This window comes from Muntiacus reevesi, chromosome 1, assembly GCF_963930625.1.
Source record: "Muntiacus reevesi chromosome 1, mMunRee1.1, whole genome shotgun sequence".
Classification (NCBI taxonomy): Eukaryota; Metazoa; Chordata; class Mammalia; order Artiodactyla; family Cervidae; genus Muntiacus; species Muntiacus reevesi.
Genome location: NC_089249.1, coordinates 94,298,507 through 94,324,252, shown reverse-complemented (window position 1 = coordinate 94,324,252; position 25,746 = coordinate 94,298,507). Strand labels below are relative to the sequence as shown.

The window sequence follows — 25,746 nt, the reverse complement described above, 5'->3', positions numbered from 1 at the left end:
TAAAAATATATTAGCCAAACATATTATTAATTAATATGTCTTGTTACACTTGTTTTTTAAATTTTATTTCACAGGCACCTCTGTGGGCGTATATTGCTTGTGCATGCGGCCTTTTCATTTACCAGTCTTTGGATGCTATTGATGGGAAACAGGCAAGAAGAACTAATAGTAGTTCTCCTTTGGGAGAACTTTTTGATCATGGGTGTGATTCACTATCGACAGGTATTATTGATTTTTTAATGTTAATGATTAACAGTGTTAAAAGGAATATGAAAACAATGATAAGATAAATAAGAGGCTTGTGATATTATAGTAGTTATCAGAAGAAGTGATTTTATATTAAGTTTTAATATTGTCAAAAATACAAAGCTGGTTAATACTTGTTCATTATTTGATGATATCAGGAAATTTAGGAATTAATTTCTACTTAAGTTATTTTTAACCCTAAATATTATTGTTTTGGCACCTGTTGTTTTAAAATTCTTAGGGCATAATTGTTATCATGAAAAAAAATCTCATAAATTATAGATGAGAGTTCAGTAATGGGAGACTAAGTAATTCATAGTCTTTGTATTTTTGTTTTTGCCTTTTTAAAGTTTTTGTTAAGATATAATTCACTTACTGTAAAATTCATCCTTTTAAAGTGTACAATTTAGTGACTTTTAGTGTAGTCACAAAATTATGCAGCCGTTACCATTATCTAATTCCAAAGTGAAAGTGAAAGTCGCTTAATCGTGTCTGACTCTTTGCAACCCCATGGACTATATAGTCCATGGAATTCTCCAGGTCACAGCACTGGAGTGGGTAGCCGTTCCCTTCTCCAGGGGATCTTCCCAACCCAGGTCTCCCACATAGCAGGCGGATTCTTTACCAGCTGAGCTACCAGGGAAGCTCAAGAATACTGGAATGGGTAACCTGTTTCTTCTCCAGGCGATCTTCCCGACCCAGGAATTGAACCGGGGTCACCTGCATTTCAGGTGGATTCTTTACCAGCTGAGATACCAGGGAAGCCCTCTAATTCCAAAACATTTTGTCAGATGTCAGTTTTTTCCTTTCCACTCCGAAAGGGAGTCATTTGCTAGTGGTGACTCTGCATTCCCTACTTCCCCCAGGCCCTGGTAACCACTAACTTACTGTCTCTACGAATTTGCCTGTTCTAGACATCTCATATGAACACTTAGTAAGTTCAGCCATTGTTTCAACTCTAAAGATATTTCTGAATTCTGATTCTGCTCCAGGTTATGTTAGCTATTAATTTTGTACTGGTAGATAAATGTTGATCAGTTTTATAAGATAGTCTTTTTATTTAAATGGATATTATACAGACATTTAAAATTTCATTACAGACTTGGACTGTAGCTGTGATAGTGGGCTTCGATGAAAAGACTAGGAAAAAATACATTAAAAGGTGCTAGCAAAAGATGAATTACTCTAATTAGATTATATGTGGTATGTCTTTATTTGTACCATTTAAATAATAATAATTTAGTACTTCTTCAGAGGGAAAAAAGAGATTTAGAAATGAAATGACAGTTTCTAACTAGTCTTCCTTTCAAGAACTCTGCTCCCCCTGACTCCCCACTTTGCCACATATTCCTCCTAACACACTTATTTTTTTATTTAGTTCTTCAGTTGGTTTCTTGTCATTTGGCACAGCGTTTAAAATATTTTTAAAGAGGCAAACAAAAACCCTTGATGGTTTTACTTTGTGAACTCAGATTCACAAATGTAAGTGTATGTTAAAATCATTGTTTGGTTGTATCCTGATAGCAGCTTGCTTAGCAAAGGGGAAGGAATAGATAATTTCATGTAACTCTTAAGACTCAAGAAAAAGCTTCTACTGAAGATGCTAGTTGGGCATCTTGAAAAATTACTATAATTTAATTTGGTAACAGCAGAATGATAGGTCTTCTGTTTTTTTTTCTAAGTGATAGTCATTTTTGCATTGTAGTTTGAGTTCAAAACTTTTATAGGCAGTCCTTTTTTTGTTTTTAATGTATATTACCCATAGTGAAATCTGCCAAATAAAAAAGATTGCTATCTGAAGCCAGTAGATTATCTAGCCAGTGAATTATCTAGGCCTTTGTTTTTCTTTCTTTTTGGCTTTCTGCCTTGTAGTTTTGCACTGCTCACTAGTACTCTTATCATTGAGTTGAGGGAATACAGCCATACCTCAGATGTATTGTGGATTCAGTTTCAGACCACTGCAGTAAAGTGAATATTGCAATAAAGCGAAACAAGTTTTTTTGATTTCCTAGTGTATGTATAAGTTATTTTTGCACTGCGCTTTAGTCTGTTAACTGTGCAATAGCATTATGTCTGAAAAATGTATACTATTTAATTAAAAAATACTTTATTGATTAAAAAAATGCTACCATCTGAGCCTTCAGCAAGTTGTAATCTTTTTTGCAGTAGTAACATCAAAGGTTACTGATCAGAAATCATGACAAATGTAATAATGGAAAAAAATTGGAAGTATTTTAACAATTACTAAAATGTGACACAGAGATACTAAATGAGCTAAAACTGTTGAAAATAAAGTGGCACTTATAGACATGCAATGCAAGGCTGCCACAAACCTTTAATTGGGAAAAAAATGCAATATCTGGAAGCACAGTTTCTGTTAAGTGAAATAAAGCGAGATACACATGTACTCCAAAAAAACACCAAAGTATATTAGTTGCTTTCAAGAAGTTTGTTTTCACCTAGTGGTATAGTGAAAGAACAGATTGAAGTTACAGGGTAAATGTTAATATAAAAGACTGTAGCCTGCTTTCCTATTTGCGTAGATGACTGAAAAAAGATTAAACATTCATAGCATGTTTTCTTTTTGCCTCATCTAAAATCATTACCAGCTTAGTTAATGTTTCTTAATCAGATTGTTTAGTTTTCATTGTAATCTTTCTTTTTCAGTTTTTGTGGTTCTTGGAACTTGTATTACAGTGCAACTGGGGACAAACCCTGATTGGATGTTTTTTTGTTGTTTTGCTGGGACATTCATGTTCTATTGTGCACACTGGCAAACATACGTTTCTGGAACATTGCGATTTGGAATGTAAGTAACACTTAATGGTGTGTGTTTTTTCTCTCTCAGATACAAAGAATGTTGCTTATAGATATTTAAGTATTAGAAATTGATCAAATCACTAGTTTAGTAAATAAAAGAAACTGTCATCATTTTATCATGTGTCCTTCTGTCACACTGTTTAAAAGGAAATATTAGAAACTCCCAACCAATATTTTTAAAGTAATATGAAAAATAGTAGCCCCTTCACTCATATCCAACTGTATTTCCCTCAAATTCATTTTTCTTTTTCCCCACTGTTAATTCATCTTAATACTGCATTTTATTTTGACCTATGAACTTGTATTTTCAGGAAAGAAAAGATAGTTTATGAAAGCTAAGAGCAACTCCTTATATATCATAGCTGAATTAGATTTTACTCTCTTCACATTGTTTTTATTTATGAATCTATAAATATCTAAGCTCTTGATACATTAATGGATATGAGCACACCATATAGATTATTACTGCCAACAAAATGCTTAAGAATTTAAGAAATGAAATAGGAACTTTCTTTGAACTCCAAAATGAATAGTTCCTCCTTAATGATTAGCACTTTTCTGTAAATATTTTGTGTGTGTATGTGTAAATATTAATGAGTAAGCCAGTCTTGAAAAGGTTAAGGATGGAATTCACCAATTGGTGTTTAATTAAGTATCACAAATCTGATTTACACTACTCTAGTTAATCTTTTATTTTTTTCCTGGTGCAGGTTAGATGAAAAAAAAAATGAGAAAAGACTCTGAAAACTTCATGGAATATCATAATAAAAATCTCTGATGTGAAGTGATAGGAGACCATCTTAACCAAGTCTTTCATTAAGACAAATCATTAATGGATTTTAGAATTTTAGGTCACTGATAAACTTAGTTTTCTAGTCCTTGAAAAAGCCAGAAGGCATAGACATTTAGCTGTCCCCTACAAGTTCTCTTCAGGTGATTTTTGCTAACCTTATTTAAATAGGATTTAAGGTGTTCTTATGACAGTAAATGAATAATTAATAATAATCTGAATGTTAAAGACATGTCTTGGAATGACTTAAAAATAGAGGGATTTAGAGAATGTGTTTAAGGCACAGCTTAAGTGACAATAGTGGCCATGAGTTTCTAATTGAAAACTGCATTCTGTGCTTTCATCAGCAGTTTATAAAATGATCTATGCTCAGAAAATATAGAAGATATCAGATACTTATTTAAAAATGCAGTAATCAAAAATATTGTGTACAGATTTTTTTTTCAGTATTTTCATAGTTTCATTGTAATCTCAGTAATGTTTTCATAGTCTTTATCTACATTAGGTAAAAACCACAAAATATAAAGGACTTCTAAGATCACTTGATTTTCCCTAATTCAGTTGTAATTGTTAATAATGTTATTGTTTTCAAAAATAGCAGAATTTGTAGTACTTGGATTTCACATAGTTTATGTTTCATTGGTTATTATGTTAGGGTTAACTTTCAAACCCTTATTTTGAAAGTTTATTTATCATTTAGCCCTAATTTATTTTCTTTCCCATTCAAATAAAGCAGCACCAGTCTTACAGTGTGGGAAGTGAAGAAAGGAAAGAAAATGAACCATGGAGCAGGAGAAGAGTTGAATAGACAGTATTTTTAGGAGTGATTTGCTATGACTGCTTTCTTTTTGCCAGTCTTGAAATTTCCCATGTGGTATATTCCTTTGATGAAATACGTACTTGGAGAATTGCAAGCTATACTGTTAAATCATAAGATGCCTGTAGGGGTGTGGGAGGAGATAAGGCTGGAGAAGATCCAGAAAATCACGGGCCTTCTGTGTTCTGCCAAGAACTGAGGGTTTTTCATCCTCAATCAACGGAGAACCTTTGCAGGAACTGAGAAAAAGATCAGTCTGGCAGCAGTTTGGAGGGTGAATTGGAGTGGGCTGTGACGGAAGTTAGATCCTTTAGGAGGCATTAACATGCTTAAGTATGAGGAGTGGTGAAATCTGAGCTAGCACAGTCACAGTGCTAGTGCAGAGAAAGGGGGAGCTTCTCTGACCATCCAGTGGTTGGTGCTTCGCCTTGCAGTGCGGGGAATGTGGATTCAACCCCTGGTCAGGGAGCTAACATACCACATGCCTTGTGTCCAAAGGACCGAAACACGAAACAGAAGTGGTATCATAACAAAGTCAATAGAGACTTTAAAAATGATCCACATCAAAAAATCTTAAAAAAAAAAAAAAAAAAAGACAAGAAAGGGATATGTTGGAGAGAAACTTAGCAGGTAGAAACTATAGGATAGTCTGTATTTGGATATGGAGAATGAATGAGAGAGCAGAGATTGGAATGAGTCCCATTTCCCCTTCTAGGGTGGCTGAATGAAAGATGGGAAAAGGAACCTATTTGAAGGAATAGTTTTCTCTAGAACATGTATGTGAGGGAGAGGAACCTATTTGAAAAAATAGTTTTCTCTAGAACATGTATGTGAGGGATTTTAGACATCCAAACAGATTGAGGATAGCAGAAAATGTAGAGAGCAAGCCTAGAAGCCTGTGAAAATTATTGAACAGCCAGAGTAGGAGGAGGCATACCAGAATGAAAAGCCAGAAGAGGGATGAATTTCAAAGGAGAACAATGCTAAATGCTGCCAAGACTCAAAATGAGGCCATACTGTAGGGAATAGAAGTGAATGCAATTATGAGCTATATCTTTGCTCTGATCACTGAAATCTGATTTGCTAAAAGCTGCCTTGCACAATACCTTTCACATCTAGACAGACCTCTGCCCTGACAGTGCTTCTGGACTAAGCAAGTAGAGATCTGATGAAGATAAATACTGTTAATTGGGACCCTTCTTGACCCAGTTTATACCTTTGGAACTTTTCCTAGCCCTGGATATGAAAAACTGAGGGAGGGATACGGTCTTAGATGTTAGAACTTCATAGAAGCATAGGTTAGGGGGAAAAGAAAAATTATGAATTGAAGCTCATGGGTAAACATTTGTAAAATAGTCTTTTAATTGTTCATGGATTATATTAAATGAAAGAATTCCTATTTCTTAAGGCCTAAGCCCTCTATATCTAGATACTTTTAAATATATAACTTGTATGTATAGAGTCATTTTTATAAATTAAATGCTTAGAAATCCTAAACAATCTTTAATAAAACTATATTTATATAAAATGAAGGCCTTAAAAATTCTTACACATTGTAAAAGGTAAAACCCTTCAATTACTATTTCAGGAAAAAAAATACTCAAATTATCTTTTCAGAAGAGAATAAAAGAAAGAAATTGTAATAGATTGAACTCATGCCAGTGACTTTCCTCAGGAGTTATCTCCATATTATCTGTGTATCAGCTTGGGCAAGGCCCATGACTTTCATGGGCCTCATTTCCCAACTTGTAAGAGTTTTTATATCTAAGGTTCCTTCTGTGAGTCTATCACTTTTACAGATATTATTTCAGTTTATGGCATTTTTCAGTTCATACATCTAGGGTTTCACATTTACATTAACCAAAAACCTGGCCACCAACATTTATTCCTGTGTAAATAAATAACTTATGATGTTTTCCTTTTCTGTAGTTAATTGAAAAAAGTTAATAGGCTATGTATTTACTGATAGTTTGACAAATCAAGTTCATCTTCTTATCCAAATAACCTCTAAAGAATAAGTACTCAGAGACCTCCTACCTCCAAGTAATTAAAAATTGCTGTCTGTTAATACTTTCTGTGGATTAAGAATTAGGAAATTTCCTATATATAAAATAGGTAAACAAGAAGATCCTACTGTATAGCACAGGGAATTATATTCAATACCCTGTAATAAACCATAATAGAAAAGAATATAAAAAAGAATATTATATATATAACATATTTTATATATATAATGTTATATCTTATATAACTGAATCACTTGGCTATAGAGTAGAAACTAACAAAACATTGTAAATCAACTATATACTTCAATAAAAAATAAAAGAAGGAGGGAATTTCCAAATCCCTGTATAGGATCTACCTGTCTTTAAATGTTTAAGATTTATCACATGAATTATTTAGTATCAAAGATTTTCCTTTTAGTTTGTAGTTCCTGTTTTTTTTCCCCTCAGTAATAATTCAGTTGGACTTGCCCATTTAAATTTTATCAAATTATAGGTAATATACTAAAATAGCTATTTATATTGATGTAAAACCTAGACTGTAGTTTGGACTCTCAAATCATCAGGTAAAATCATAGACTTTTTTCTCATTCTCATTCCTCAGTTCTTAATTTTTGTTGTGTAGTTTTTATTTGAAGTCTCTTTTTCTGTCACCATGTGTTCCAAAACTTCTTTAGTGATTATATTGGATGTTTTAATGACTTTTATGACTAATAAAGTAATCCTATACAGTAGAGAGATATAATGCTTATGAGGAATTAAGGGAAGAGAGGAAGAAGAAGATTCTAGACTAGAGATTATCAGGGAAGCAGGATAGAGAAATGGCCAATTTGATTTTTGCTCTGACCATATCAAAAGAAGTCACACATTCACTCTCCTACTTGCCCTTTCTACATCCATATGATAATTTTACTGAGCTTGCAAAGGCAGGAGCAGGATGAGGTATGGAGAAGTAAAGGGGTGTCAGATGATTAGTGGTTTTTCAGACACGTAGATGACTGTCCACTGGGGCTTCTGGGAAGTATTTTTATCCACTGGGAAGCCTGGGTAGATTCTGGCACTGACGGGACCTACGTCACAGACAGTGATTGTGTTGGCAGCAGTATTCAGCATTCCTAGGTAATTGAGCATTGACTCTGTGTTTTTACTTCCATTGTTTCCATCTGCCTGTTTGTAGGCCATTTGTTCAGTGTATTAGTTTTGATTTTTAAACTTCTATACTGTTTTGATTTGGGTAAGAATACCTGTATGCATAAGGATGATAATAGTGCTGTATAAATTGTATCATTGAATCTTTAGATGTCGGAGAATGCTACATTTTAAATCTGTTTTTGCTCCCTTGTTTTCGTAGGGCTCTTTAGCAAAAGTTCTGAGTAAAGTTATTTTGAAATGTTTGTTTCCTTATGCATAGATTCGATGTTACAGAGTCCCAGATCATAATTATAATATGCCAGCTTCTCACAGGAACCCTGGGACCTTGGTTCTGGAACTTCACGGTAACTGCTAGAATATTCATGCTGTCCAATGAACAATGGCGTGAACTCAATAAAGACGGCACCTTTGTCATGCACAGAGTAATTAAAAAACAAAAATTCAAAACTCTTCCTTGTGGTATTTCACAGACAACAGGTCGTTAGAAAACAAATAATTTTAATGTATAATAGGGCAATAAAAATCCACCCTATTAAACAAAATTTTTTGAAATTAATATTTCTGGTAATTTGATACTAAAAACAGTTCTCTCCCATTTACATGATGTACCTTATATTATTTTTGATCTATGTAATATTTTTGAAACAAATACCTTTCCACCATTTAACGGAACTTTTTGGTATTTATATTTTGAAAAAAATAAGCCAAGCAGAGTTTTCCTTAGATAATTTGAGAAGCTTCTTTATAATTATATAGGAAAGATTCTGTTTATTCTCTTAATATTCTTTAAGATACCTGGTACTAGTTCCTCTGCTTCTATTAAATGATCTTGGTTTAAAAAAAATAATGCTAGAAGCTATTGTCACTTCTATTTGTTTTGCTTACTGTTTTCCTCTCTTAGTTGTGCTTTAAAAACTAAGTATTCTTAGCTTTTCATGTTACTATCGGTCGTTCTTTGAATACCTTCTTTGTTCTATTTTGTTTTGGTAAATATTATTTCTTTAATGCTAACAGAGTAAGTAATATCTTTTTCCCCCTTCATATTAGAATTATAATTTTGGCCTTATGACTTTTAAAAGTTCAAAAAAACTTACTAGGAAATGGTTTCCCAGTGAAATTTTTCAGAATTCTTTACACTTTAGTCTGAAAGGTTTTATTTACAAGAAAAACAGTTTTTCAAAAAAATTTTTACAGTTTAAATAGTATTGGGAAAAAAATAGTATTGGGGAACTGTTCATATTATAGATCATTCTAGCAATACAAGGCTAGAAGGCTGCATTAGGTTTTGTGCATTGAGTACCCATATCCAAAAACGTTTCAGTAATATGATAGAAATAGTGAGTCTCTGATAGCAGAGTGCTTTCTGAAAAGTATCTTGCAGCATTGCAAATCCATTTATTCAGTGGTGGTAGTGGTGGCTGTGGGGACAAATTAATAGTGAGGGATATCCTACACCATTTTTTCAAGTTAACTTGGAATATGGAATATATTAAGAAGTACTATAGGCATGTTTTAGAAGCGAAACTGAAGCCATTTTCAGTTGAATTACAATGTATTGGCATAGTTTTTTGTGAGATTCCCTCCCAGAGTAGAATAATGTGCATAGTTCAGGATGTGTCATTCTTTAGCACTCCTTCACCTTTAACCTGTTTCTAGTGCTTTCTCCAAAGACCTGAAGCTTTATGCTCACTGCAGTTGTCTAGATTTATAATTTTTGATAGCTCATTTATTAACGTTAAACTCACCAAAGGTTTTTTTCCGCTAGTGTTCTTAACTAACAGTCAGGATATTGACTCTTTTACCTTCACTTTGTCTGTTTATAACAAAGTACCTTCTGTTTATAGAGTGCTTCCTATTAAAATGTTTCTAAAACTAATGCATTTTAATTTTAACATCATGAATAATGTTTTAGGAATACATTTTTTCTCCAGATATATTGTCTTCACTTTTATCAATTGCTAACTTGCATAGATTTTCATTTGCTTTTAATGTGTGTTGCTTTAACTGATTTGATCATAGAAATGAAATTGTCAGATGTACTTTCTTTTTTCTTTACAAAGTTCAGAGGAAGTTCTAAGCTTCAGAAACAGTTCTTTCTAATTTATTTCCAACTTACTTCAACTTATTAGTATATAAACTTGTGTTAGCTGTTGCCTGTTGCATTCTGCCATTTTAGGGAAAATTGTGTTAGAATGTGAGAAGGGTCATGCTGAAACATACAGACATCTTAATGATAGCAAGGTAAAAGCATATGTCAAATGTTTGTCCCAGATGATTAGTAGACTGAAAATTAGAAGAGTTTCAGCACTGTGGAGGAACAACGTTAATTTCTTTCAAGACTCTTCCACTTACCATTCTATAACCTTGGAAAAGTCACTTACCGTATCTGACCCGATCTCCTCATTTATAAATAGTGGTAATATTTCCTACCTCCTAGGATAGTTGTGAAGGTTAAAAAAGTAAAAAACATGCTATGTGCTGACTACAGGGCTTATCATATATAGTAAGTGTTCATTTTCGTTATAAGACCTGTGTTAATAACTCCCACTAATTTCCAGGTTTCTTCCAAAATTGATACCGCTATTTTGAGAGGAAGAATATGTCCATGACCTCTTTATTTAACTCTGAGATTATTACTAAATGAGATGGGAGTCCTCTCTTCTAATTTCTCTATTTCCAAAGGTGATAAGGATAGGCTGCCCCTTAAATTTGAGACCTAAACTTTCATTCCTCTTATTCAGAGTCACTGAATGGGTTGTTTTGTTTTAGTTTTCTCAGATACTCTAAAGATCCCTATAGTCATTCATGTGGTAAGATAGTACTGTTTTAAATATTTCAACTTATCTCAAAAATAGAGGCTTAGGCTTTATATATAAAACTTGACTTTTTTTTTTTTCATTTATTTTTATTAGTTGGAGGCTAATTACTTTACAATATTGTAGTGGGTTTTGTCATACATTGACATGAATCAGTCATGGAGTTACATGTATTCCCCATCCCGATCCCCCCTCCCACCTCCCTCTCTACCCGATTCCTCTGGGTCTTCCCAGTGCACCAGGCCCGAGCACCTGACTCATGCATCCAACCTGGGCTGGTGGTCTGTTTCACCCTAGATAATATACATGTTTCGATGCTGTTCTCTCGAAACATCCCACCTTCGCCTTCTCCCACAGAGTCCCAAAGTCTGTTCTGTACATCTGTGTCTCTTTTTCTGTTTTGCATATAGGGTTATTGTTACCATCTTTCTAAATTCCATATATATGTGTTAGTATGCTGTAATGTTCTTTATCCTTCTGGCTTACTTCACTCTATATAATTGGCTCCAGTTTCATCCATCTCATTAGAACTGATTCAAATGAATTCTTTTTAATGGCTGAGTAATATTCCATGGTGTATATGTACCACAGCTTCCTTATCCATTCGTCTGCTGATGGGCTCCTAGAGGAGAACATAGGCAAAACACTCTCCGACATGAATCACAGCAGGATTCTCTATGACCCACCTCCCAGAATATGGGAAATAAAAGCAAAAATAAACAAATGGGACCTAATGAAACTTAAAAGCTTTTGCACAACAAAGGAAACTATAAGCAAGGTGAAAAGACAGCCCTCAGATTGGGAGAAAATAATAGCAAATAAAGCAACAGGCAAAGGATTAATCTCAAAAATATACAAGCAACTCCTGCAGCTCAATTCCAGAAAAATAAATGACCCAATAAAAAAATGGGCCAAAGAACAAAACTTGACTTTAAAATACTCTTAGTTGTCTCTTAGCTGTATGGTTAATGTTATTAACATTAAGTTTGTCATGCCCAGTTTGCCCCTTATCAAGGGTAGAAAGTAAAATATTGGAAGGCAGTATGTTGAATTTCTAGGTCAGTCTTCAGTCTGCCAATACCAATATAGCCGCTAAGTCAAATCTGACTCTTTGCAACCCCATGGACTCCGGCACACCAGGCTTCCTTGTCCTTCACCATCTCCCGAAGTTTGCTCAAACTCATGTCTATTGTGCCGATAATGCCATCCAATTCTGCTTATGTATAAGTTCCCTAGAACATCAGATTCATTTACAAATAATTGCAAATCTGTAATTAATAACAATCTAATCCTTAACTAGGACTTCAGCCCGCTTCAGTGACTTCTAAGAGGAATACTTCTTTTAAAATAACAACTGACAAGCCAGATTGTACAAATCAGAATTTTTATGACATTGTGAATTTAACCCTAGTGCACTTTCTCTGTTAACCAAGCTAGTAGCCAACCCAGTTAAAACAAAATCATATTTACATATATGTAGTTTAACAGAAAAATTAATTTCCAAATTAACTGCAAGTACATCTTTGTAATACGTATGTTATATGTAGGAAAAAACTAGATTAAATTGTCTTATTTCTGATATTAAAAGTCCTAGAAAATGATGATAAACATGTTTATCGATGTTCACAGAATGTCAGTTAAATCCCTTCACATCCCTCAGTTAATGCTGAGTCTTGTTGGAATTCAAACCAAACGCATAAAATGAAACATTCAGAATAGAAATTTTCTTTACAATTAGGTAACTTAAATGATTCGGAGTTGTTATACCCCTTAACCACTTTTAAAAGCTGTACTTCTTATGTAATAATTGTCCTGATCAGGGAACTTTCTAAGCTGCCTTTCTCTGGTGATGAAGGCTCCCTAAGATCATCACTCCAACTAGAAAATTTCTATTTCTTGTTCAGAAGTTTAAATTATTCATATTTATTTAGGATACCCTGATATCTTTACCTCAGTAGTGATCAGTAGATCACTAGGATACTGTAAGGAGTAATGGACCAAGGGCTTTGCTGTGAGTCTGTAAGGTTATTTTGACTCAGGACTGCCACACTTGCAGCCTGCCAGTCAGAAAAATGAGAGAGCTGTCTCCACAGCTAGTTTGCTTTTTTCCCATCTTTCTTCTGTGACAACCACCAGGATATTGTTTGTTGTTGGCTTGTTGTAGTAATTTTTTGTGTTCTGACCAGAGCACTCATAGATTCATCCACAGCATTTGGGGAGTTGTCTTTTGTTCTTTGACAAAACCTATTATAAAATAAAGTAGAAGTAAGAAATTATTAAGCAATACCAGTCAAGATATTTAAATACTTTCTTGGTTATAGAAAATTGTACCTATTATCCTCTAGTTCCCCTCCTCTGAAACTCTCAGGCTGTGGAACTCTAATCCTACAGATAATGAGATTTGTTTTCCCATGTCTTTTAAAAAAAATCACTATGGTGTTTTAGGTGGTTTTCTACCCCATAGCCCTTGTACTCTGAAGGGTTTATTTTTTGCTGTAGTTATGGAGATTGATTTTTTTTGTTTCCTTTTGTTTTAGAGAAATAGTTCTAGCACTTGGAAATATTATCACCCATGTTGTTATTTTGAAGAAAAAAATAATAAGCAAGTGGCTATAGAAATGCTGAATTCCTGCCTTTATATAGAATTTTCCCTCTAGATAATTATGTCTTTCCTGTATAGCCAAAAAAACATAAGATGAGCCCCCTCCTAATATGTGTCACAGTAAATTCAGCCCATACTGAGAGACTTCTTAGTGGAGGATGAAAAAATGGACTGTCAGGTAACCAATTCTCTTCTAAACAGAATTATTAATTCTTGTTCACTGTTGTTTCTGCCCCGTGTCCCTCTTAGCTTGCTTTTTCTGTCTTTGGGGATAGTCTCACACTGCACCCTTTTTCATTAACAGTCAGTGATTAGACTGATAATCATTAGAATGATTAGAGCCACACATCCAGGATTGGTAATAGGCAGTTCTCATGATTGACAGTAGGAGGGAGTACAGAGTATTCCTCTAAATCATATAAACACATGGGAAAAAATATTCTTAACTAATTACCAACTGGTAAGTAAGTTTTCCTTGACTCTCCTTCCTAACATTAAGGCATTGTTGATCTAAATTCAGTGATATTATCTGAATGGTTTACAAAATTCTGTCTTCCAAAGTTTCCAAACAGGCTATAAAATCCATAAAAATTTCCCTAGGAATCCCAGTTTGGGGCTTTGTATAAATCATTCATGTTTCCTAATCTCTTACATTCATCCAAGGTACATAGATTAATTGCATGAGGTTCCCTCCATTTTTATTTTGTAATTCTATACTTCTGGCCCTTCCCCTCCCAGAAGGCTACTTCATATATCCAGCAAAATGTTGTAAGATGTCTACCCTCCTCCACCCAAGACAGAGTCGATCATCTTTGACACCTGCTTAGTCTCCTGAGTCTGCTACTGAGTGTAATTCCCCTTATTGGCAACATCACTCACCAGGTCAGCTCTACAGATTCTTTTTAGCCTAATTCAGTCCATTTTTCTTTCCAATAAATGTGTGTATCAAGATAACTACATCACTATGTGTTTGCAGCTTAATACGCTTCTGTTTAAAAAACATTATTGAGCAATCAAAGATCAGTTTCTTCAGTTGTGAGAGACTGGCTTCAGTCTAGTTGTTTATTATGAGCATAAAACTCACATTTCTTAAGCTCACATTGTAGATTGTCTGCTTGAAGTATCAATTTTAGAAATGGAGACTCTGTTTTGCTCTAGAATTTGAACCCTCTTGCTGTTGTTGCTGTCCACTTTTCTTAGACTGATTTTTTTTTTTTTTAGTTTATCTTAGTAGATAAATTATTCACCTTGTTTAAAAACTAACATTATAAAACAGGTATGCAGTGAGTAGTCTCTTGTCCTCATTTCCCGGCTGTCCAGTTCTCACACTGCCCTCTCCAGTAGGTACCCACTGTTCCTAGTTTGTAATGTACCCTTCCAGAAATTTGTTATGTAATTATTGGCAAAAATTAAAATGAAATATTATTTTTCTTCTTTTTTTTTACACAAAAAGTAGCATATACTTTTCTGCAACTTTTTTTTCCGCCTAATATAACTGATATTTTTCCATATCACCAGATAGAGAGCTGCCCCACTCTTTTTTAAAAAAACTACCCAATAGTCCATTGTATGGAAGTACAAAACCATACTTTCTATAACTATTCCCTCATTGAGGGATATTTTTAAAGCTTTGCTACCATAAATAATGCTGTAATAAATAACCTTGTACAGACATTTTGTGTGAGCATACTGCAGGGTAAATCATCAAAACTGAAAGGCATTTGGACCCAATAATCTGAGAAGGACAGCCTCAAGATTATACAAAGTGCTAGTTTATGGAGGGAAAGGAGCACCAGTTTGCGCTTTACTTCTCAGTCTTTTTGCCCGTATTCTTTTTTCAGACTCTCAGGCTTCTCATTTCCACTGCCCTGTTTTTGTCCCAGGTTTGTGTCTTCTTGACTGTAAAGATCATTTCCAACAACCTCAAAGCTAATTCTTGACTGCTTTCAGTATCTTCTTTCCAGATGTCTTAGAGTAATTGACATAATAAGCATAAGAATTTGAGAATTGGGTGATTTTTTTTTTCCACACCCATACCATGGAAGGCATTAAATGAATATAAAGGGCAGTAAGTTGTGCATCTGTGATTTATGTTACTTTAGTGAAAGCTCACCATTTCTTCCATTTGATACTACAAAGCACTTATTTCAAGATCTTGTATACCAGTACAGTGTAGTCCTCTGCTTGACATTCAGAATTTAATATACACACTTTTTTTTTCTTTCTTTTTTTTTTTTTGGTGAGAAAGGTTAAGCTATAGTTTCAACCCAACTTCAGAAATTTTCTTTAGAAAGGAGGGGTTTTTATTGCTCTGTGAAATTCATTAAATTAAATGAAAACGCTCTGGATTTTATTTGATTTTGCTCATAACAAATTTTTGACACCTCCTTTTCCCCTTTCCTCAATATTTGAGATTTTTTTTCTATTGTGCATGATAGAGGAATGCTGCTAAGCTTGCAAGTAATTAACTTGAAATTGTTTTGAGTAATTCTGCTTTTTTGGCTTTTTGTACCTAATCAGAATTGATGTGACTGAAGTGCAAATCTTCATAATAATCATGCATTTGCTGGCAGTGATTGGAGGACCACCTTTTTGGCAATCTATGGTAACTCTTCACATTGTGTATCCCACGTCATGCATGTTGTCTTTTGCTTGTGTTTTTCTAATGCAGTATAATCCACTTAAAAGGTGATACGTCAAATTATTTTGTTCTCTCTGGAAACAAAAAGTCACAGCAACGTTAGGATACAAACTTCTCTTTAGGGCATAGTGAATTTTACTATTTGGAGTTATGTGGTTCAGTAGGTCCCTTTCAAGGGTATTTTTAAAGGCTTTCAGAATTATTATTTGTTATCCCATTGTGTAAGTGAGGGAACAGCAGGTAGTATATCAAGTTAACCAATGAAAAGACTTAAGTCAGATCTTTTATTCTCTTGCTGAACTACATGAGTCTACTAGTTTCTCTATTATATGCTTAAAGCTGAATAATGAATTTTGGTAGTAAATTAATTTTGACCCCAGAACAGAACAAATGCTTATTGAAATCAATGCTATAGGATTGTTTCAACAAGCCAAGACCCTGATTTTCAACCTGACCTGAAATATAGTCATCCCCAACAAATACAAGTTTTTTCCCACAAACTTCTGGAGAGAGAATATAATATATATAATACATGGGGGTCAAGAACACAGGCTGAGGAACCAGACTGCCTGAGTTTGGTACTGGCTTCACTGCCTACTGAGTGAACTTGATCTGTAATTCAACTCTCTGTGGCTTAGTTTTCTCCTCTTGTAAAATGAGGACAATAATAGTACCTGTCTGATAAGGTTATTTTGTGGATTAAATGAGTATGTGTAAAGCACTCAGGAACAGTCTCCATCAAATGATAAGCCTTCAAGAGAAGTTGTGGCTGCTCTTACAATTGGAATTTTTCCTACTCCTAAACAAACACAGTTCTTAAAAGTCAGATTAATATTTAAGTATAAGGGAAATTTACTGAGCACAGTTTTCCCATTACCTAACTTATTTAATGATGGTGAATTTGATACTCAAGGAAGTATAATTAACATTCTTCCTTAAGTATTTATTACCAGAAATTGCATAATGCCTTTTGGTGACAGGATAGCCTTGTGAAGAGGGAAATGAAGGAATAAACATAATCGTTAGTCAACCAGGAAAATTCTGAAACCGTTCATGCATAGTATCATTCAAAATCACATCTTTTTTACACATTAGTCTCAAATGCCAGTACTGTCTCTAGTGAAATCCAAGATCTATAGATATATAAACATGTCCTATATATATGTATCTCTCTGTAGATCTTAGATTTCACTGTAATATTATTACTTTTGCTCTCTTGTAGGCTAAATAGCTAAAAAGTTATAAGTAGCTATAAAACTATTAAATAGGTAATAGTTTTAAACAATTTGGCTATGGAAGAAGGAAAGAAAAAGTAGTCTTCTCCTGAAACTATTTTATAAAGCCTAAAGCTTGTCTCTCTCAATTGTTTTTTATTTCTTGACTATATTATTTTTTTCATAGGCTTTGTGTTTTATACCAAAATATCTCCCCCTCCAAAATTACTTTGCATCTCTTATACACATATAAATTACCTGTAGTGTTTCAACATATCAATAGCAAAAAAAATAGAATTTCTGGCTTACAAGTCAACATCAGGTATGTATACCTAATTATCCATATCAGCATGGAAGTACAGAAAGCATTGTTGTCAGTGTAGTTGTGTATTCACGCAGGCTATACACATATCCTTAATTTTTAGGTGATAACCTGGCAGTAAATTTGCTTCAAGTAAACATGTTCCCTTTTTTAGGATTTATACACAGAATCTATACATGTGCATAACAGAAATTATTTTTCTTTAAAAGGATCAGATATTTTGTCTTGTCTTTATTGACAAGATATATACAATCATTCTTTTTTATGTTTAAAGAAGTAACCTGAGGAACTCTCAGACCCAAGTCTGAATTGGAGGTCCCAGACCCAACAATTCAGTTGCAGTATTAGCGAGGTTAGGTTGCGGTAAGGAAACAGTCCCAGACCTGTGTCTTATTATTAGTATCATTGGTTCTACTGTTACCATCATTAAACTAAAAGGAAAGGACTTGCCCTCTCTCGTGATATACAGATGCTTAGAGAAATATTTGTATTCTTTGAGCAGTTTTCAGTGCAGATTTCCATAATTGACTTCATCCACTCTGTTTCTTTTTTTCTTTATACATGACCCCATGAGCTCATGGCTGAATAAGGTGTTTTGAAATGCATTGTCTTAGTTCAGGAAAGACTATACTTCCAGTGCTCTGATTTATTTGTGTGCCAAAATGGAGAGGAGATATTTATTTAGGGCCCAGGAATGAATTTTTTGTCTCTTTTGAGCCTGAGGACATAAAATGGAAATTGCCTTCCAAATCCTCATTTAAAGACTTTTATTGATATTTAAGAAAGCAGCTTTATGGCGAAAACAAATAAAAACAGTGCAAATGTCTTCTTAAAGCTGATTTTAGAAGATCAGCTGTTTTACAAAGGTAAGTGATTTCCATCTACTGCTTATTGAGCACCCACTTTTTGCTTTTTTTTTTTTCTTCAAAGAGATTTTGTTTGTTTGTTTTACCAGAGGTTGTAGTTAGTTTTTGTTTGTTTAGGTTGGTTAGGATTTTTGTGTGTGTGGTTTGTTTCTTTTCTCCCATGTTTTAAGAAAAGAAATTACTCTCATGCACAAAAGTTACTATAGTTTATACATTGCAAGAAACAAGACATCATTTGTATGTATTGCTTCTCCAAAAGAATATATCTTTTTGGGATATCTTGGATCTATCTTCTATCATATGTATCACTCTTGAAAAAAGGAATATTACTTTGGAAGGATCCACATAAAAGCCCCTGCTGGTTACTTTCACTGACATTTGATTCTTTAAGTAGCAGTTGATGTGTGTTAAATAAAAGTGTGCTAAACCAGGAGACACCTTCTAGAATCCAGTTAAGGCAAATGGTGGGTGTTATTACAGGTGAGGGACTTTATAGGAAAAGAGCTTCCCAGGTGGCACAGTTGGTAAAGAATCCACCTACCAATGCAGGAAACACAAGAGACAGAAGTTCGATCCCTGGGTCAGGAAGATTCCCCCAGAGGAGGAAATGGCAACACACTTCAGTATTCTTGCCTGGAAAATTGCCATGGACAGAGGAGTCTGGCGGTCCACAGTCCATGGGGTCACAAAGAGTCAGACATGACTGAGTGTACACACAAACATATTACAGGTGAAGTTTCAGAATTCATTAGGTAGAATTCATTAGGTATCTTACTCTTAAACTGAAAGACTTCAGGAGTGCCTTTATACGTAAGTAAACCAGACATTGAGTTCGGTCGCTCAGTTGTGTCTGACTCTTTGCAACCCCATGGACTGCAGCACGCCAGGCCTCCCTGTCCATCATCAACTCCCGGAGTTTACTCAAACTCATCTCCATTGAGTCAATGATGCCATCCAACCATCTCGTCCTCTGTCGTCCCCTTCTCCTCCTGCCTTCAATCTTTCCCAGCATCAGGGTCTTTTCAAATGAGTCAGCTCTTTGCATCAGGTGGCCAAAGTATTAGAGTTTCAGCTTCAATATCAGTCCCTCCAATGAACACTCAGGACCCATCTCCTTTAGGATGGACTGGTTGGGTCTCTTTTTCAGTCCAAGGGACTCCCAAGAGTCTTCTCCAACACCACAGTTCAAAAGCACCAATTCTTTGGTGCTCAGCTTTCTTTATAGTCCAACTCTCACAGCCATACATGTCCACTGGAAAAACCATGCCTTTGACTAGATGGACCTTTGTTGGCAAAGTAATTTCTCTGCTTTTTAAAATGCTGTCTAGGTTGGTCATAATTTACAAACAAACATATCCACATTCTTTGGAAGAAAGTATCTAATCTCAAAATTATACTTTCTGCTGGAATTTACAAAGCATGTAAGAGTATTTTATTAGCAACTGAAATTTTGCTTTAATCCAAGCGATTCAGCAAATACCTATGTCTGTTGTAATTTGTAAACCTGAGAGTTTTAAGATTTTTTTCATCTCTGGAAAATGGATTACATTAGATTGGTACTATTTGGTTATATTATTTATGGCATGAGTCCAAAGGATTTTGGGCTTCCTGGGTGGCTCAGTGGTAAAGAATTTGCCTGCCAAGCAGGAGTCAGGGGTTAGATCCCTGGGTCGGGAAGACTCTTTGGAGAAGAAAATGGCAACTCACTCCACTATTCTTGCCTGGAGAATCCCATGGACAGAGGAGCCTGGTGGGCCACAGTCCGTGGGGTCACAGAGTCAGACACAACTTAACAACAACCAGACTAAGCAACAACTTGAGGATTTCACCCTAGCTATAGAGCAGACACTGTGACCCAAGTGAGTTTGTATTCTTTCCAGCCACAAAAACTGAGGACATTCTGAGTAGTGTCTGAGGACACACCTGAGATGAAGGTGGTTTTGAAACACCTTTCTGTCAGTGTCTATAAAGCAGATGCACTTTGATCACCTTGAATACATTCCAGGAAGATGAGGACAGAAGGAGAAAGATTGAGAAAGACAGAATGTGTCCACCCTCCTTGATCTTGAGTGAGGTGAAAGTGACAACTCTTTTAGTACTTTTTATAGGTGGTTCAGTTGGGCTGATTTTTAAGGGATAACCTGGTAGTACTTGGGATTCAATTCAGCTTTTCCTTCACATTGCCTCAGATTTTCTTGTAGCTAACTTCCTTTTTCCTTCTTAATGAGGGGGCAAGATGTGTCTGAATAGTATCTCAAAAAAGTTCTACATAGAGAGTAAGAGAAAGGGAGGACATCTTAATCTGTTTGACAAGTTTATATTGAGCACCTACAATATCCAGGGTTCTAGAGAATATAAAAATCAATTTAAGCATAAACCTACATTCAGGAGTGAATGTTTTGGTGTATATAGCTATCATATATGACAGAAGTGAAGAGGGCTTTAAGAATGTTTATGATTCTTTGCCCCAAGTCTGTAGCTTGGTTTGTAGTCCAAGGTTTGCCTGGCTTTTACTGCTTTGCCTGGCTTTTCTAATGTTGCTGTTTGTTCTTTCAAAGAGCAGAAATTTTCATGATCCTAAACCATTGTCACCAAATTTTAAATACAGTTGTGATATTATTCAGTTCAGTTGTGGCACAAATTACTACCACACTCATTTAGTTGTGGCACTAGGTCACTGGCACTCATTTAGCACCCTGGCCCTAATAAAGGCATGCCCCTGTAATGGATTAATGCTTTGCTTCCTTTGAAATCTGAAAGAGTGTAGTATTTCCTCCTTTGCCAGGCAGGTCCTTTGTCTCTGGAGGGAAAGGGGAACTAGCCAGAGTATTGAATTTCAGCGAGGTGCATCAGATTTAGATTGTACCTTTAGTTTTCTGAATGAGAGGGAAAAAAAAAATCTCTTGGAGTTCAGAGCGCCCTGTGGTGTTGATTTTCTCCTTTACTGAAAAGAAACTTTGAATTTGGACTGTAAGGGTTTGGAGATCAATTAGAGAAAGAAGGGGACAATTTAAGGTGCTCCATAAAGTTCTGGGCTTAATTTTTTAAGTTGACCTATTTCATTTTAGAAAATTAAACACTGCCATAGTACAACTTGAAATTTGAATAGTTGATTTTCCCGTTTTTTAGACGGCAGTTTTGCAAGAGGTCATAGAGTTGTGTAAATAAACTGAGTTCTTGAGAGTTTTAAAGAAACAGAGTATCTAAATGTTTAATTTTGTATCTGTCAATCTTCATGGGGTTTTATACACAAAAAGAATGGGCAATGTCACATTTCTTTACTTGATTTTTAAAATATAGGCAGATGGCAGCCCTGAAAAGTATAAACAGCCCTGATTAAAATGTCTTCATTGTAAGAACTCAATGCCTACTAAACCATTGTTTTGGAATGGTTGCTGTTGGAAAACCATTGCTTTTGGGATCTTACTTCTAGAGCCATTTTGTTTCTCTTAATAGAATGTATCATTTTACTGTTGCTTTCTTTTCCTTCCATACTTCCATACAAAATTAGAGACCTCAGAAAAGCTAAAAAGAGAAGTGTAAAAAGGAAATCTTAAATGATTTCTAAGATTTAGTACAAGTGTGTTTTGTTTTAAATGAGGGTATTGTATTTGCAAGGTTAGATACATGATCTCAATCTCCTCAGCACCCCCCCCCCCACCTTACTTTAGGTAAATCGATTCATATTTTCAGTACACTACAAAAATGTATTACTTACTTCTTCTGGAAAGTAAACTTGTATGTTAAAATTTTGGATACACAGTTATAGAGCTGTACCTGCTTGGGTGTGTGTCATATATTTTTCCTCCTGTCCCTGAGTTTTCTGTCCTCCAATGAGAACCTCTTGACATCAATATGGGAGCTATTTTTACTTTTATGTGAAGCTACAATTTGAGATTATCAGAAGCTTCTTAAATATGAATGCTTTCTTAGTTGCTCTCTGCTTTTGCTAGCAGCTTATATCCCAACAGTTTGGAATTGGGACCTCTTTTCAGTAGAACTTTCTTTCGTCTTCCATTCTCAAGTTTGGAGATTTTTTTTAATCTTGTTGCACATACTTCTGGTCCTTTATGCTCTATGCTTTTCTCATAACAATTAATAACTAGTTACAGATTTACCAGTAGAGTTCAAAAAATGCACAAAGAAAAAAACAAAACTTACTTCTTTTATAAAAAGGCTAGAAGATAACCTGATTCAGTGCTGCCAGACTTCTGGGATTTGTTAGGTGAACTTAGCTATGACACAGACTAATAAAGTTGAATCCGTTTTTTTTTCCTTAAGTTTTATCACGAGTAAGATTAATTTTTATGTAGTCTCTCATTTGTTGAGACTTGTTATGTTGTTTATAATGGAAAGGCTAGGGAAACTTCTGTCAGTTTGAGTATTTACAGACTATAGAAGGAATGGGGAATTTATCAGAATATGAATCAAATATGTGTTTTGTTATTTTAATCTGTATATGTGTGTGTATATATATATATATATATATATTAATTGCTCTCTCTCTCTACCTATTGAAGATTCCAGTGCTGAATATTCAAATGAAAATTTTTCCTGCGCTTTGTACTGTAGCAGGGACCATATTTTCCTGTACAAATTACTTCCGTGTAATCTTCACAGGTGGTGTTGGAAAAAATGGATCAACGATAGCAGTAAGTATTTCTTAAGATTTCTGGTTATTGTCTGTGCTCAAACTTGAGTTTTGTAATCTCTGTGCTTGGACTTAGTTTTGTAATTGCTTTGTTTTTTATTTGAATTAATTAAAAATCACTTGTTAATTGAGAATTTGCACTTAGCGTTATGCTCATATTTGCATATTTTTGTGCATGCACATATACTCACACACACACTTTTAAAAACGTGTATCTTTTTTAAAGAGTGCAGTCTACTTTGTAAAATACGTCTGGCCTCTTTAAGTAAAATCAGTTTGTGCCTTACCAGTCCACACTGCTACTTTTCCCTAGCTGTTCTGGTGTTCAGTTATAAAAATTGCTGGCTGTCAAGACACCATGCGGTTCTTAGAAGTTTGAGTTGCTCTGTCTTACATCAAGCAGATCCATACAGTATCTGATCAGTATAGAAAACCACTAATTCCTGACTTCTCTTTACTCTAAACAGGGAACAAGTGTCCTTTCTCCTTTCCTCCATATTGGATCAGTAATTACATTAGCTGCAATGATCTACAAGAAATCAGCAGTTCAGCTTTTCGAAAAGCATCCCTGTCTTTATATATTGACATTTGGTTTTGTATCTGCCAAAATCACCAATAAGCTTGTGGTAAGCACCAGTTTTGTTTTTAACTTTCTTCTTATTTTGGTTTTATGGCCAGAGTTTTTATTTCACAGTTTCTTAAGCAATTCTGGAGTTTGCTCTCCTCCAGTCAAAATCTCTTGACATCAACATAGGAGCTGTTTTTACTCTTATATGAAGCTAAAATTTGAGATTAACAGAAGCTCCTAAAACCTCTGCAACTCTTCTGTCCACAGTTTAATTTGATTATTTAGTTTGTCTCTATTCTTCATTCTCATTCTGTACACTTATGGCTCCTTGTGAAGAGCTCTTCTGGGGGTGATTTTGTTGTCATGGTACATACTTTCAGTGTTATAGCTCTCAAACCCACTCTTGTTGTCATCTTAGTTTTGAACATTCAGCAGATACTGCTAATGGGTTCTTGAAAGATGATATGTGATCACAATGCTGATTTACTGTGTAGCTCACAATTGCTGTAAAGTGAACCGGCTGCCTGCATCACTGACTCTTCTTTCCGTAGGTGGCACACATGACCAAAAGTGAGATGCATCTGCATGACACAGCCTTCATCGGGCCAGCACTGTTGTTTCTGGACCAGTATTTTAACAGCTTTATTGATGAGTATATTGTACTTTGGATAGCCCTGGTAAGTTTGGTACTGTGTTCTATTTCATGATTTGGAGGCTGCTTGTTTTCTTGTGTCAGTGGGCCAGTCCTGAGAGAGAGATCATATAATGATTTAGGGACTTCCCCAGCCATCCAGTGGTTAAAACTCCACCTTCCAAAATGAGGAGCTTGGGTTCTATCCCTGATCAGGGAACTAAGATCCTACAGGCGATGGGGTGTGGCCAAAATTTTTTTTAAAAATTATAATGTTTTAGAATACCAGAAAACATTTGTGGGACTTCATGAGAGTTCCCTGTGACTTCGTCTTTAGTCATTCTTTTGTATTCTTATTAGTCCTGCCTACATCCTGGCTCATAAATTCCATATTTCCGACTATAAGGCAGTAGTAGCTGGCAGACTATACTATGTGGGCCAGTGGCCATGTTTTGTAAATAAAGTTTTCTTGAAACATAGTTAAAACCTGTCATATCTTGTCTGTGGTTGCTTTTATGCTTCAGAGGCAGAGTTGAACAGTGTGACAAAGTATGGTCCACAAAGCATAAAATATTCACTAAGTTTGTTGCTCCTTGGTGTAAAGGAGATCTGTGGGGAAATTGAGTTATTAAATTGCATGGAATTGAAGATGAATTTCAGGAGAAGAGAAGAAAGTCAGAAGCCTCTCCGGCTTTAGGGATGGCCTGAGTAGGTGCTGAGAATCTAATAATCTCTCTCTTTTTTTTTTTTTGTATTTTCCAGGTTTTCTCTTTCTTTGATTTGATTCGCTACTGTGTTAGCGTTTGCAATCAGATTGCATCTCACCTGCATATACATGTCTTCAGAATCAAGGTCTCTACAGCTCATTCTAATCATCATTAATGATGTAACTGATGTTACATAGGAAGCTCATGTTTTCTGCAGGAAAGAATCCAAACATATTAAGGAGAATGGGGCGGTTAAGAACAAGAGTAATTTATAATAATCAATGTTGTATAACTTTTATTCTTTGTTATTGATAACACTCCTTAACTATCCCTGTGTGAGAATGGGAATTTCAAGTTCCATCCTGTAAATGTACGTGTTGTCATGCAGGGTTGGCCCAAGAAAGCATGCAAGAAAAAATTACCATGTGTTTGTAGTTATCCTGGATTCAGAGTAAAATCATCATGGGGAGCAGATCCCCAGTGGTGATTTCTAGTGTAGAATATTTGCAGGCCAAAATTGGTTGCTTTATAATTTTAACAAATCATCATCTTCTTAGTGACATCCTTGTTTAGTATCTTCTCAAGCTTTCTTTACTAAGGAGCTCAGCTTGTGGCACAGATATATCCTATTAGCTTATGAGGTGGAACTTGATAAAGATTTTGAATTTGGATTGAAAAGTTTCCTATCTTTACATTGTTGAGGAAGTCATTTTTTTATTGCTCAAGATACGGTATCTCATGGGCTTGGGAAATCCTGTTAGCATGCATAATAATGTGATAACTTTGTCGATCCATTTTATTTTTTTAAATAAACATATGATCTGAAAGCCAGTCTTTTTTCTCAGTTTTATTCAGTGGAAACATAAACTAAGTTTTAATGTTGCTTTTTAAATTTTAAAG

General features: G+C 34.9%; 1 protein-coding gene across 3 annotated transcripts in view; it reads left to right on the top strand.

Moving 5' to 3' along the window:
• The window catches only part of CEPT1 (choline/ethanolamine phosphotransferase 1), a 37,559-nt gene extending 11,884 nt beyond the window's left edge, over nt 1-25,675 (top strand). Inside the window, exons 3-9 of one of the 3 annotated variants that reach the window (XM_065907013.1) lie at nt 75-222; nt 2,914-3,055; nt 8,088-8,250; nt 22,810-22,941; nt 23,408-23,566; nt 24,060-24,185; nt 24,902-25,675. In XM_065907013.1, the coding sequence (XP_065763085.1) occupies nt 75-222; nt 2,914-3,055; nt 8,088-8,250; nt 22,810-22,941; nt 23,408-23,566; nt 24,060-24,185; nt 24,902-25,021 (990 nt within the window). In that variant the 3' untranslated portion in view covers nt 25,022-25,675. Of the gene's footprint in view, nt 1-74; nt 223-2,913; nt 3,056-8,087; nt 8,251-15,766; nt 15,852-22,809; nt 22,942-23,407; nt 23,567-24,059; nt 24,186-24,901 lie in introns of all 3 variants that reach the window. The other 2 variants (XM_065907015.1, XM_065907014.1) reach the window with 2 other exon arrangements.
• Nucleotides 25,676-25,746: the final 71 nt, after the last annotated feature.